This window comes from Hemitrygon akajei, chromosome 13, assembly GCF_048418815.1.
Source record: "Hemitrygon akajei chromosome 13, sHemAka1.3, whole genome shotgun sequence".
NCBI lineage: Eukaryota > Metazoa > Chordata > Chondrichthyes > Myliobatiformes > Dasyatidae > Hemitrygon > Hemitrygon akajei.
This window is the reverse complement of record NC_133136.1, coordinates 54,948,139-54,964,078: the sequence shown is the minus strand read 5'-3', so window position 1 is coordinate 54,964,078 and position 15,940 is coordinate 54,948,139. Positions and strand designations below refer to the sequence as shown.

General features: G+C 38.7%; 1 protein-coding gene across 1 annotated transcript in view; it reads right to left on the bottom strand.

Moving 5' to 3' along the window:
* Window positions 1-1,080: 1,080 nt before the first annotated feature.
* Window positions 1,081-15,940, bottom strand: part of clocka (clock circadian regulator a) — a 142,034-nt gene continuing 127,174 nt past the window's right edge. Inside the window, 4 exon segments of the mRNA XM_073063996.1 lie at window positions 1,081-5,501; window positions 6,463-6,489; window positions 14,120-14,363; window positions 15,390-15,583. Coding sequence (XP_072920097.1) covers window positions 5,355-5,501; window positions 6,463-6,489; window positions 14,120-14,363; window positions 15,390-15,583 — 612 coding nt within the window. The 3' untranslated portion in view covers window positions 1,081-5,354.

Genomic DNA, 15,940 nt, shown 5'->3' with positions numbered 1-15,940 from the left:
AACCTTGTTTCACTCCATTGCTCACTGGAAAGGCATCAGAAGTTGCTCCATTGAAGCAGACGATGCTGTGCATGTCCTAATGGAAGGATGATATGATGCCAGTGTAGACCAAGACCTCCATATCCCCTCCCCTAGGCCATGGCACTATGGAACAGAATGAATGAATAAACTAATGTATATGAAAATATATCATAGGAAATGCCAGACTGCAGGCTGTTGAGATTTGTACTAAGTGACAGCTAAGAAAGAGCTGCTCTATTCATTCCCAACTTGCACCAACAGCTTTATTTTCATGCAGGGCACATGTATATTTGTGAGGACGGTTTCTAACTTTGCCACTCTTAGGCAGTGGTTTCTGACTTGACAGGAGCTGGTGCATGGAGCAGGTATTGGCCCTTTAGCCCATCATATCCATGATTGCATTTACACCCATTTATTATAATCCCATTTGCCTGCTGTACTTTCAATGCTTTGCATATTGAAGTACCTGCCTTAACAGTCAGATTTATTGAGAAATCCTGTCTGGTTGGTTTGTTCCTTTTTTAAGAAGAGGGTACCAAATATATTGATGAGGGCAGTGCAGTTGTACAAGGCTGGTCCAAGATAGGTACTTAATAGTATGTTGAAGAGCCTGTTTTTGAAATTTTGTTGTCATATTTGGACAAAAAAAGGCACTATTTATATATTTTCTAAGTTCCCATTTTTGGTTGTTCTGTTATTCACCCATTTTATTATTTAATTTTAGCTGTCTTCCATATAAGTAAAGATCTATAATTTTCTCCTGTATCGCATTTTCCTTGCCTCCAAGCCTGCTTTAAACATACAATATCAAATTGCTACTGGTTCAACCCAAAAATCACAAGTTTGGCCCAGCCAATGACATACAAAGATTTAGTATTTATCAACAAGGGCCAATGTTTAAAAGTAAATAATAGAGCACTTTTTCTTTCAAACAAAATGCCAAGGCAAAATTGTTGATCAAGTCAAATTTATTGTCATTTAACTATCTATATGTACATATCATAAAGCCATATAATTACATAGAAATATGACATTTCTCTGAATCAGGGTGTACAGCACAGTAGTACACATCACACAGAATAACTTATGAAGTTAAGGATAAAATCTACAGATGAGTCACATATAAATAACAAATTGAAGTGCATAAATTAAATATTGTAAGGTACAGAACAGATTAACCAGTGACACTTTGAATACAATGTGGCAGTGAGTTCAGAAAGCTAATGACCTGGGGCAAGAAACTGATTCCTATCCTGACAGTTATTGCTTATTTTTAATCACTGGAGTCTCTTGCCTGATGGTAGAAAGTCAAAGAGGATGCTGGATGAATGTGTGGGATCCTTAATAATACTTAAGTTCCTGCATACATAGCGTTCCTGATAAATGTCTCTGATGGGTGGTAGGGAGACCCCTATGATCCTCTCAATTGTTCTCACTGTCCTTTGTAGGGACGCAAGGTCTGATGCTTGGCTGCTCCAATACAAGATGGTGATGCAACTTGTCAGGAGGCTCTCTGGTGCTCCTGTAATACCCACTTACAGGAATGGGGAGCCTTGCTTGCCTCAGTCTTCTTAGGATGTGGAGGTACTGCTGTGCAGCTTGTTTAGGGACATGATATTAAAACTAATTTTGTTATTTTGAATGTTCAATATGATAGCTTTGAAATATGTTATCCTTAATAACATTTGTGGTTAGAGATCAATACTATTCATTTATAAATGGTGTGTTCCTTTTAAAGTTGTCTAGATTCTAACAATGTTATCACTTAGGAATGTTTCTATTGGTTAATCATATAATTGAATAAAAATACTTGTACAAAAAGGTTTTAGGAATGTGGACATGTTTAGTTTTAATTGGACATAAATAATTTTAATGGGTTCATTAATTGTTCTGTTAATCAAAAACCATAAAAGTGAAATCAGTAAATTTGAGATCTTTATTAGAAAAATGTAATAAATGTTTACTTACATTCACTTATGCACATTTCCATCATTTAAATCATGGAACAATGCTGCAAAAGTAGTCTTGCCTAGTTCAGCTGCAATTAATTGGAACTAAAGTTGAATGAGAAAGAAATTGCAAGAGATTTCAAGCAAACTAATCATACACATTGTATCGAAAGGATAGGCAGAAGAGCTGGGATGGCTCTGCTAGTTTTTTAAAAAAAAAGTGGAAGAGATGAGCTAGAGATCGAAAGGAGTAAAATCATTGTGGGTTGGACTAAGAAACTGCAAGAGTAAGTGAGACCATGAAGTAGTTACATACAGAGCTCCAGACAGTAGCAAAGATGTGGTTTACAAATTAAGACAGGAAGTAGAAAATGCTGATTGGTACTGGATCCCAAGAGGGGGACTTTCTAGATTGCCTATGAGCTGGCATTTTAGAGCAGGTGGTTGAGCCCACTAAAGAATCAGCTATTCTGGATTGGGTGTCATGCAACAAACTAGAATTGATGAGAGAGCTTAAGGTAAAGGAACGCTTTAAAGAAGGCAGTGATCATAATATGTTAGAATTCACCCTGCAATTTGAGAAGGAGAAGTTAACATTATGTATCAGTATTACAATATAATAAAGGGAATTGCAGAGGCATGAGAGAAGAGCTGGCCAAAATTGATTGGAAACGAACACTAGCAGAGATGATGGCTTAGCAACAATGGCTGGAGTTTCTAGGAGCAATTTGGAAGGTGTAAGGTAGACAATCCCAAAGTAGTAGTATTCTAAAGGCAGGATGATGCAACTGTGGCTGGTGAGAATTCAAAGCCAAAATAAAAGCCAAAGAGAGGGTATATAATAGAGCAAAAATCAATGGGAACTTAGAGGAGTGGGAAGCTTTTAAAAACCAACAGAAGGTAACTAAAAAAATGTCAAAAAGGAAAAGATGGAATACGAAGGTAAATAAGCCTGTAATATTAAAGAAGATACTTAAAGTTTCTTCAGATAAATAAAATGTAAAAGAGGCAAGAGTAGATTTGGGACTGCTGGAGAGGCAGTAATGGTGGACAAGGAAACAATGGACGAACTGAATAAGCATAATGCCAGACATTCGAGAGTGTCAGTGGGCAAAAGTGACTGAAGTTACCAATACCAGGGAAAAGGTGCTTGGGTCTGATGGTAGATAAGTCACCTGGACCAGATGGTGTATACCCCAGGGTTTTGTAAGGTGGCTGAAGAGACTGTGGAGGCATTAATAATGATCTTTCAAGAATCAGTGAATTCTGGCATGGTTCCAGAGGACTGGAAAATTGCAGATTTCATTCCACTCTTCAAGAAGGGAAAGAGGCAGAAGAAAGGTATTTGTAGGCCATTTAGTTTCGTCTCAGTGGTTGAGAAGATGTCAGAGTCGATGGTTAAGGATGTGGTTTGGGAGTATTTCGAAGCACATGACAAAATAGGCCAAATTCAGCAAAGTTTGGTAAACAAAAATCTTGCCTGATAAATCTGTTGGAATTCTTTGAAGAAGTACCAGGATAGAAAAGGAAGAATCGGTGGATGTGACAAGATACCAAACATGAGGCTGCACAATAAGTTAAGAGCCAATGGCGTTACAGGAAAAATAGCAGCATGGCTAATTGACAGGAGGCAAAGAGTGGGAATAAAGGGAACCTTTTCTGGTTGGCTGCTGGTGACTAGTGGTGATCTGCGTTGGGACCTTTTCTTTTTACACGTCAGTGATTTGGATGAAGAAATTGGTGGCTTTGTGGCCAAGTTTGCAGATGACACAGAGAGGTGCTAGAGCAGGTAGTCTTGAGAAAGCAGGGCAGCTTCAGAAGGACTTACACAGATTAGAAGAATGGGCAAAGTAGTGTATGGTCATGCCCTTTGATAGGATAAATAAAATCATAGATTATTTTCTAAACAAAGAGAAAATTTAAAAATCTGGCACAAAGGAAGTTGGGAGTCCTTGTGCAGGATATCCTAAAGGTTAATTTGTAGGTTGAGTCAGTGGTGAGGAAGGAAAATGCAATATTAGCATTCATTTGGAGAGGATTAGAATGTAAAAGCAAGGAATTAATGTGAAGGTCTTAGAATATGCTGGTGAAGCCTCACTTGGAGTTTTGAGAACAGTTTTGGGCCCTTAACCTAAGAAAGGATGTGCTGACACTGGAGGGAGTTCAAAGGAGGTTCAAGGAAATTATTCTGGGTTTGAAGGGCTTATCATATGAGGAGCAGTTCATGGCTCTGGGCCAGTACTCACTGGAATTCAAAAGAAAAGAGAGGGATTTCATTGAAACCTTAAATGTTGAAAGGCCTTGATAAGAGTAGATGTGGAGAGGATGTTTCATATGGTGTGGGAGTCTGAGTCCAGAGGACACAGCCTCAGAGGAACGTCCATTTAGAACAGATGAGGAAGAATTTCTTTAGCCAGAGAGTAGTGAATCTATGGAATTCGTTGCCACAGAAAGTTGTGGAGGCCAAGATATTGAGTATATTTAAGGCAAAGGTTGATAGATTCTTGATTAGTCAGGGCATGAAGGGATGTGGGGAGAAGGCAGAAGACTGAAATTGAGAAAAAAATGGATTAGCCATGATGTAATAGTGGCAATGGGTCAAACGGCTTAATTCTGCTGTATACCTTATGGTCTTGGGTCTTGTAAAACTAGGACGAATAATTTAAAACATTCTTAGTCAACACTTTGAGCACCCTTTCAACAGATCAGATTATCAAATCTAACGCAATTTAAATGCATCTTTAATCCCATAAAGCAGAGGGTAAACGAATTTTGACAAGTTAATTAGAAAAATAAATGAAAAAGATCCCATGTATTTTGTGAACATATTCAAGAGGTTAGTTTGTACATCTTTATAGAATAATAGTTAAAGCAATTTTTAAATTTACGCAGATTACACTTGCATGCTTTATACTATTGATTCTTGCCTTACCCAGTTATTTACACATTTTACAGAATATACAATAAAGGGTGCATTTATAAAGCTTTTAAAAAATATTCTGACTTAAGTATTTGACAGTGGAATGACTTTCAATTTTCCCATTACAGCTGCAACATTTTACAAACTGGAGGAACAGCTTGTGTTACTACTAACAAAAACAATTTTTAAAAACAAATTTCCAAATTGTTTATACTGGTTAGTACTTGGCAGTGCATCTTTACATAATGAAGCAACAAGTATCAAAGAGCTTACACTTCTCATCACAAGCCACATACATGTTCTTTTCTCCAGGATAGTTGTGTAATACACTGGAATAGTCAGTAGTGAGTATGGTGTATTTTCCAACCTGAAAGCCCACCTTTATTTCAGTATTTGCAGCTTCGTAATTAAAAGTTAGAAGTCTTAATGCAGTTAGTTGTTCATTGTTAAGAAAATCACCTAGGCTACTGTGACTGGGCTTTTGAAGGTTCTGATAAACTGTCAGTTCTATGCTGGGAAAGCTGCTGATGAGTGGAAGTATTCTGTTGTAGAGGGCAAGCAGTTGATAGAATAATATGGGTTGATTGATTACTTTGGAGAAATCTAGGTGCCTAAGTTTAAAAACAATCAATAGAGTTAAAGCAAACCAGGTTCAAACTGAAGATTATTCATCTTAATTTATGGAAACTTTAATGTGTGCATTTATTAACTGTAATTAACTATTACTAATTAGTCAACAAATTTCTCTGACCTTGAAGAATGTTAATTATGTGAAGGAATGGAGAAATAATTTCAACATACAGAATTCACTATCTTCACCTCCTGAATCTTTGACATATAAACTTTCCATTCAGTAGAATTCCACAAGTCATTACAAAAATAATTTCTGCTGATTACAACTAGTACTGAAGTTACCCATCTGCTGTTCAGAATAACAGTCAGTGAATGTTATTCCCAGTTAATAAGTTCACTGACTTCTAATACTGTTACTGGTGTTAAAAGCTTCCAAATGGAAACCTAACTGAAAATCAGTAACTACATTTGAACTAATCCTGCCGAATCTTCCATTTACAGACACATCAGATCATCAAAGTTATATTAATGAAAAATTATTTCATTTTAAAGATATTCCTGCAAAGCAACAATTCACTCAGAATATTTTGCCTTATGAAAGGCTGGAACTTGATGCATTCAGTTCACCATCAAAGACATTGACCATTTCACATGTGGTGGCACATTTTTCATGAGGTCCAATATTCCTCTAGGCCTAGATGACATCTGCATCTTCTGAGAGAGCAGTTGGTTATAATATCCTGGCCTTGTCAATAGAACCCTCAAGATCCCTGTTGGGTATTTAATACTTAAGTAATATTTGAGTCATATTGTAAATAATTGTGGGTTATATGTAAAAATGTGAATTGCTTAAGTCATCATGTGACATGCCTTGCTTAAAGTAAACATCCACATTTCAGACTCCCATGACTTCCTTTGAATTAGTTTCATGTTTTGAAGTTGCATAATGGAACATTGGTGATGAGGTATTTTTAAAACAAACTTGATTCAGCTACTTACCTGTTGAAGCGCAGCAAGATGTTCGAACTAAATAAAAAATTGTAAAGAACAGCAATTTTTTAAAAAAACAGCCCTTCACATGCAGAGACTGTCGAGTTTTATTTTATAAAGAAAGGCAATAAATGGAATTATTTGTGGGTTCATAAAGAATGACTATCAGGTATTAATAATCATTAGAAAAACAAATGGCTGACTACACCAGAAATATTGACACATTTGGTTGGACAATGGGTAAGTGGTTCATGTATACTGAGCTAACAAAAATATTTTGAAGCAAATGAAATGGCCAATGAGAAACGAGAACCAATCTTGCTGAGTGCATTGGGTTTAAGGGAATCAATTTGTTTTGAAGTTTAACTGCTCCAACCAAACCAGCCAAAGTAAGTTTTGCTGATATTGTGACAGTAATATAGGAACATTTAGAACTGAAACTATTGACTTGCAGATACTTTAGGTTTCATAAGCAGAACCAAAAGGAAGCATACAGCTTACGTGGCCGAGTTGAAGAGTTAGTCTGAGAATAGTTCAGTAATGGTCTTAATGATCCACGTGATTGGCAAATTACTTGAATTGACATTAGGTCAGCTGTTTCAGTCATTTCACAAAATGAGTTTGCAAGGCATTTCAAAGATACCGAACTGTAGCCTGCAGATACTCAGAGAACTTAGACTGAAGAATACAACCAACAAGCTGCATTAGACTTGTATGTGGTAAAAACAGAAGGACCAGCATTGTGGAGGTGTGACAACAACTTGATTGGAGAGCCATCCACCAACTCTATGTCATATACCCTGCAATGAAGCCAACTGAAAGTACATGAAGGTGGTACTGAGTGATACCACAGCAATGTGAAAGGATAGCATTGGAAAACTCGCAGCATATAAAGGGGAAAATAGAGTTAAGTGAAAATGTTGCACCCGAGTCTGCATACCCCATATCCTTTTCCTTATATCTGAAATAAAGTAGCCAGTGAAGTAGATTGCATGGAGGCTGAAGGAAATCTTTCCAAGGTTTAGTGGAGCCCATGGGCAATGCCAGTGGCCCCAGTAGCTAAGAAGAATGAGTCTGTCAGGATCAGTGGTGATTTTAAGGTTGCCTTAATATATCAATACTCTCTGCCTAGGGTAGAAATATCTTTGCAAACCTTTCTGGAGGAAAACAATTCAGCAAAGCAGCCAGAGCTGAGGCTTCCCTGCATATTGAGGTGGAAGAAGAGTGTAAAGTGTTTCTCACCAGGTACACCCACAAAAAGCTTTATCACTACAATAGGCTTATTTTTGGAGTAGAGTCCTCATCTGGTCTCTGGCAGCTATGGGCCAGGTGCTGCATGGCTGCGCAGGCACTCAGCATAACCTGTATGATCTCACTTACTGGTAAGGATAGCAAAGAACATCTCCAAAATCATAAGACAATGTTAAAAAGATGGCTCAGAGCATAGTATAAGTGTGAATTCTTTAAACCAAGAATCAGTTACTGTGGTCACACTTGATGGCAGAAGGACTACAGGAGTGTGCTGAGAAAATTCAATCAGTAGTGAATGCCCCAAGGCCAAAGGGCATGTCACAGTTGTGGTCCTTTTATGAATTTGTCAACTACTATTACAGGTTCTTTCCAAACTTGGCTATTGTGCTTTATCCCTAAGTTAATTACTACAGATCAAGAAAAAAATAGCAATGTATCTAATTTTAGAGAAAAACTACACACAGATTGACAGAGAGGCCTTGAGTCTGGTTTTGGAGTGTGAAACATTTTAACCAGTACTTGTATGGGAGATAGTTTACCCTTGTTACTGACACTAGTCCATTTCTAATCCACAGAAGAGAGTTCCATTCGTAGCAGTAGCACAAATGCAAAGATGGACTCTGTTTCTTAGAGGACATTTAAAATACAGTATTGAATTCAAGAGGATGACTAATCATAGAAATACTAACAGATTGTCCTGTTTACCCTTGAAAAAGGAAATAGCTGGAAAAATTACTAAAAAATGACATTTCTCGTGATGTATTCTCCCTAATGCAAATTAAAAGTTTCCATATTACCACAGATTATACCAAGGGAAACCAGAGAAGATCGCACACTGCCTCAGGTCTACATAGCCATTCAAAATGATTGGAAGGTGCAGTAGAAACAACAGTTCCCCCATTTTTACAAGTGCTGACATGAACTTGCTCTAGATAGAGTTTGCATTTTGTTGGGATTGAGCATTTATAATCTAAGCTGAGAGCTAAAGTGTTTGAGGAGCTACAAGGTGGTCATATAGGAACAGTTAAAATGAAAGCTTTGATCAGTAGAGTGAGCATCTGCCATGCTGACAGGTCCAGAAGATGCCAAGAGCAACAGTTCTCAATCCCTGGGAACAACATACGTTGCCCTGGCCGAGAATTCAAGTTGAATTTGCCAGACCATTCATGGGCACAAGTTTCTGGGTAATTTCTTCAATGATGTGTTCCCAATAGCCTGTTGATGTATTGAGAAGCCTCTTTGCAAGGACTAGTGTTCCAGAACACTTAGTCAGTGACAATAGACCACATTTTGTGGGGGAGCAGTTTCAGTCATTACTAAAAATGAATGGAATAAGACCATAAGATATAGGAGCAGAAATAGGCCATTCAGCCCATCGAGTCTGCTCCACCATTCAATTGTGGGCTGATCCTACTCTTCCAGTCATCCCTACTCCCCAGGCTTCTCCCCATACCCTTTGATGCCCTGCTAATCAAGAGCCTATCTATCTCTGCCTTAAATGCGCCCAATGACTTGGCCTCCACAGCCCCTTGTGGCAACAAATTCCACAGATTTACCACTCTCTAACTAAAGTAATTTCTCCGCATCCCTATTCTATATAGATGTCCTTCAATCTTGAAGTCGCGCCCTCTTGTCCTAGACTCCCCTATGCCATATCTAATCTGTTCAGGCTTTTTAACATTTGGAATGTTTCTGTGAGAAACCCCCCTCCCCCCATTCTCCTGAACTCCAGGGAATACAGCCCAAGAGCTGCCAGATGTTCCTCATACAGTAACCCTTTCTTTCCTAGATTTATTCTCGTGAATCTTCTCTGAACCCTCTCCAATGTCAGCATATCCTTTCTAAAATAAGGAGCCCAAAACTGCACACATTACTCCAAGTGTGGTCTCACGAGTGCCTTATAGAGCCTCAACACTCACATCCCTGCTCTTATATTCTATACCTCTAGAAATGAATGCCAACATTGCATTCGCCGCCCTCACCACTGACTCAACCTGGAGGTTAACCTTTAGGGTATCCTTCACAAGGATTCCCAAGTCCATTTTGAATTCTTTCTCCATCTAATAGTCTGTCCATTTATTTCTTCCACCAAAGTGCATGACCATACACTATACAACATTGTACAGTATTTCATTTGCCCCTTCTTTGCCCATTCCCCTAAACTATCTAAGTCTCTCTGCAGGCTCTCTATTTCCTCAACACTACCCACTCCGCCACCTATCTTCGTATCATCGGCAAATTTAGCTACAATTCCATTAATCCCACAGTCCAAATCATTGACATACATTGTAAAAGGCAGTGGTCCCAACACTGACCCCTGTGGAACTCCACTGGTAACCGGCGGCCAGCCAGAATGCAATCCTTTTATACCCACTCTCTGTTTTCTGCCAATCAGCCAATGCTCCACCCATGCTAGTAACTCCCCTGTAATTCCATGGGCTCTTATCTTGCTAAACAGCCTCATGCACGGCACTTTGTCAAAGGCCTTCTGAAAATCCAAGTACACCACGTCTACTGCATCTCCTTTGTCTACCCTGCTTGTAATTTCCTCAGAAAATTACAGTAGGTTAGTTAGGCAGGATTTTCCTTTCAGGAAACCATACTGGCTTTGGCCTATCTTGTCATGTGCCTCCAGGTACTCCGTAGTCTCATCCCCAACAATCAATTCCAACAAATTCCCAACCACTGATCTCAGGCTAACAGGTCTACAGTTTCCTTTCTGCTGTCTCCCACACTTCTTAAATAGTGGAGTAACATTTGCAATTTTCCAGTCATCTGGTACAATGCCAGAATCCATCAATTCTTTAAAAATCATTGTTAATGCCTCCACAATCTCTCCAGCTACTTTCTTCAGAACCCGAGGATGCATTCCATCAGGTCCAGGAGATTAATCCACCTTCAGACCATTAAGCTTCCTGAGCACCTTCTCAGTCATAATTTTCACTGCATATATTTTACTTCCCTGACACTCTTGAATGTCTGGTATACTGCAAATGTCTTCCATTGTGAAGACTGATGCAAAATAACGCATTCAGTTCCTCTGCCATCTCTGCATCTCTCATTACAATACCTCCAGCATCATTTTCAATTGGTCTGATATCTATCCTCAACTCTCTTTTCCTCTTTATATACTTAAAAAAGGTTTTAGTATCTTCTTTGATATTTATTGCCAGCTTCCTTTCATAATTCATTTCATTTTTCTTCCTAATAACCTTCTTAGTTTCCTTCTATCTTCCCACTTGCTTTAGCTTCCTTGTATGCCCTCTCTTTTGCTTTTTACTTTGGCTGACTTCAGTTGTCAGCCACGGTAGTGTCCTTCTTCCATTCAAAAATTTCTTCTTATTTGGAATATATCTCTCTTGCAATTCCCTCATTTTTTGCAGAAACTCCAGCCACTGCTGCTCTGCTGTCCTTCCTGCTCATGTCCCTTTCAACTTTGACCAGTTCTCCTCACACGCCATTGTAATTTCCTTTATTCCACTGAAATAACGACACATTGGAATTTAGTTTTTCTTTCCCAAATTTCAAAGTGAACTCAATCATATTGTGATCACTGCTCCCTAAGGCCTCTTTAACCTTAAGCTCTTCTATCACCCAATCTAATACAGCTGATCTCCTAGTGGGTTCAACAACAAGCTGTTCTAAAAAAAAAGCCATCCCTTAGACATTCTACAAATTCTCTTTCTTGAGGCCCAGTACTGGCCTGGTTTTCCCCAATCCACTTTTATGTTAAAATCCCCAATGATTATCATAACATTGCCCTTCTGACACACCTTTTCTATCTCCTGCTGTAATTTGTAATCTACATCCTGGCTGCTGTTTGGAGGCCTGTATACAACTGCCATTAGGGTCCTTTTACCCTTTCCATTTCTTAACTCAACCCATAGAGACTACACCTTCTGATCCTACATCATCCCTTTCTAATGATTTAATATTATTTCTTATACACAGGGCCACATCACCCCCTCTGCCTACTGACCTATCTTTCTGATACACTGTATATCCTTGGACATTTAGCTCCCAGTGGCAGCCATTCTTTAGCCAAGTTTCAGAGATGGCCACAAAGTCATACTTGCCAATCTGAAGCTGAATTTCAAGATCGTCCATTTAATTTCTTATGCCACATGCATTCAAATATAACATTTTCAGTCCAGTATTTATTGCTTTCCATTGCAAATCATCCCACTGGCTGTGATTATGCCTCACCTCCTGCCTGTTCTTTCTATCATCTCTGTTGCACACTATCGTTGATTTATTTGTTTTCCCCTTCCTCAGCCCTATCACTCTGGTTCCCATCCCCCTGCCAAATTAGTTTAAACCCTCTCTAACATCTCTATTAAACCTGTATGCTAGGATATTGGACCCTTTTGGGTACAGGTGTAACCTGTCCTTTCTGTACAGGTTGTATCTTCCCCCAGAAAGGGCCCCAATAATCCAGAAACCCAATGCCCTGCCCTATACACCAGTCTCTCAGCCATGCATTAATATGCCTGATCATGCTATTCTTGCACTCATTAGCATGTGGCACAGGCAGCCATCCTGAGATTACTACCCTGGAGGTCCTGATTTTCAGCTTCCTACCCAACTCCATGAATTCTCTTTACAGGACCTCCTCCCTTTTTCTACCTATGTCATTGTTACCAATATGTACCAAGACTTCTGGCTGTTCACCCTCTCCCTTCAGAATACTCTGCACCCAATCTGAGACACCAACCGTACCCTGGTACTTGGGAGGCAACATCCCATGCGGGTATCTCTATCAGGCTGACAGAACCTCCTGTCTGTTCCTCTTATTATGGAATCCCCTATGACTACTGCATCCCTCATCTTCTTCTCTCCCTTCTGCACCATGGAACTAGGTTCAGTGCCAGAGACCCTATCACCATGGTCGTCCTCTATCAGGTCACCCCCCCCCCCCCTCCCCTAACAGCATCCAAATGAGATAATGATTACTGAGGGGGATGGCCACAAGGGTGCTCTCTACTATCTGAGCTCTTCCAATCTTAAGATGGAATATGACATATTACATCAGCACCATATCACCCAGCTACAAATGGCTTGGAGGAAAGTTTTGTCCAGAATCTAAAGAACCCACTGCAATCAATGTCAGCAGAATACACTACACTGACACTGAATCAGAAGCTCTCCAATTTCCTCTTTGCATATCACAATGCAGCACACTCCACAACCAACAACACAGAGGCTTTGCTGTTCTTAGGTCGTCCCTTACATTCATGCTTGAATCTCTTCAAACCCAATTTCAGAAACAATATGCAAGAGAAACAGCTGAGACAAATTTGAAGGCACCTCAAACAACGTTTCATTCCTAGACAAACAGGCCTGGCGAAGAACTGCAGAAGTGATCAAAAGTGGGTATTCAGAAAGATTAAAGACAAAACTGGATCTCTCTCCTACAGAATGGATATTGCATCTGATATCGTTGGAGGTAACACCAAAACCAGTTGAGGAGAGCAAAGTTAGTTTTTAGTGAAGAAAGGTAGCTACCACTGCCAGAACCACTTCCTGCAGTCCCAGAGTCAAATCCTACAAACACCAAGGAGGAGGCCCTAGAACCTGAGATTGTTTCACAGCCACAAGTTTCACCTGCCAAGCAGAGTAATCCCCCTCATCAGGAAAGGCATTATCCCACAAGAGTTTCTAATCCTCTCTACAGTGACTAAATCTTAAGGCTTGAATGAAATAAATTAAAAATTTACTATGTTGTAATGTCTGCATATAATATACTGTGTATATAATTAAGACCTATTTTCTAATTAGTTGGAGTTTATAGCTAAGCAGGGAGGAGTGTTGTGTATTTAATATTTCAGTAATATTGTAAATATATTGTTTGAGTAAATATTATTTTTCTGTAAATAACTCATTATGGGTTATACGTAAAAATCCATGAATTGCATACATCATCATGCTACCTCTTGATATGTGCGCACCTCGCTTAAAGTAAACATGGAGTCAGATTCACATTTTGGACTCCCATGTCTTCCTTTGAATTAGTTTCATGTTTTGATGTTACAAAACATAACCTGCCTCCAGTTCAAATGGGTGAGCATCTGTTCTCCAGTGGGCTCCTGACTTGTTACAAATGTACAAAAAAAAAATTATCCCTGGCCTTTAAAACTTAGAAGTTGTAATTCAAAAAACAATTAAGCTAGTTTGTTGTCAAAAGTGATGTGTCAGAGAAAGGCTTTATTCATTCAAATGTTATTGTAACAACTTTTAAATCTGGCAGTATTGGACTGTGCTAGAGATAGTCTTCAAAACTTTTCTCACTAAGCAGATGAGTTTCTTGCAAGTTTTATTTGTATTCTTATTTCAGAATTATACTTTATTTTGTATTTATCTATTGGGGGGCAGGAGGTTCTATTCTTTAAGAAACATAATCTTCAGTTTTTCATACCTGTATCCACTGTGGAGAGTGTTGAGTCAGTGTCTGAAACTCTGGCTGATCTATGGTTGTCTGCGTCTGGTGTTGCTCTTGCTGGCCCTGTGTTGATGACAATGTTTGGGATTGTTGCTGAGTGGCAAAAGTGGGGTAAGCTGTCATGACCTGACCCATTATCATAGTTGTTGGAACCATAACAGCACTGTATCTCACTGGAGCGGTTACCAACTTTGTAACGAGCTGTTGACCTTGAGAGAAGCTAGTGAGAGAAAAAAAGAATGGCATTAAATACTTACTGCTATGTGTGAAGGTATATTTTCAAATAAATTTACAGCATAAAAGGAAACCACTTAATCCACTCTGGATGAAAAATGTAGCATTTCACAACAAATGATACTTTCCAACTATAACTATAGGCTCTTATTCAACTACCTTCTTTATGCAATAGAGGTTGCAGAAGCTTTCAAGCTTTCAGACATAGACCACTATCACTCTAAAATACATGTCCCATAAGTTATGAGCCTGTTTTCCTTGGTAGGGCAACCTTAGACAATAGTCATTTTGTACATTTCCATTACACCAAATCTCAGCTATCTCAGTTCTATTTTAGCTCATCTTTATTATAATCTAAATGTCTCCACTCTCAGAACAATGTTAATAAAAGATCACTGCACCCTATATAGTACCATGCTATCCTTTCATTATACCCAGCACTATATTGAACCCTTATGGTACCCACTTCAAATCCAGTTCGCAATTCTTTTAATGGTTGTGCCCACTGCCCAACAAATACCACATGGACTTGACAGAGCAAAATCTTGATTTAATGGCAGTTTGTTCCGAGTTGATTGGAGACCAGGCTCACCTGTTGACAGGTTCATGGTGACATTGTATACATACTGGGTGCACAGAGATGTGCATGATCTTGTCTTCACTCTTATCACTTCTTCATCACACCTTTTCCTCTCAACTGTGCAATATTCTATGAACAAGTCATGTGACTTCAAAATTACTTTTCCATACCTTAACAAACATTTTAATTCATATTAGATAATTGCCCTAACATTGTTGTTCCATTAAGGACTCCAAATATAGGGTAGTATCCAAAAATGGATATTTTTTCTATCAGCTATTCTTTCCACTCACTACAAAAAGTTCACTCAACAACAAAAAAAATTGTACTAACATTTTTAAAAGATTGAGAGGTTAAATATTTTACAAATTAGTGAAACATGTTTCAGAACAATCCCTTTACAAAGAACGGAGAGGCGAATGTAATGCTTACCGCAGCAGCCTATCCTAAGTAAAAGTAGTAACTGCAGCACTTTGTGTGGAATTTTGGGATAAAGTAAATGAAAGCTGCCCAGCATCTGCTACCGGCTGGGAAATCATCACAGTGTTAGAGAGAGAGGATGTCTGGGCATCCTGACTGGAAACTGAGATCTGCTGGCTGAAGTTGGCTTGCAAATTTGGCTGAACCTGTAAAAATGTAAAATATCCTGTATGAACAAACACGTAAACTTGGTAGTTACTCTATTTTGAAAAAGTATTCAAAATTGACATCCAATTATCTCACACAGATCATTACCATTCTTTTCTATAACCTTTATTATAGATTTAATTTCCCATAATGCTTTATCAGAGTCAAAGACACAAGAATTTGTTAAGTTTATGGTGAAATTCTAAACATTTAATAGCCTTTTAAAGTGAGAGAGAGACAAGGAAAAGACAGATTGGGAGGCAAAAGACAAGGTTAAGTCACTTGACAGGCTTAGGAGCAATGAGATGAGGTGGGAAAATATGTAAAGCTTAGGATATGAGGCTCAAAATAAAATG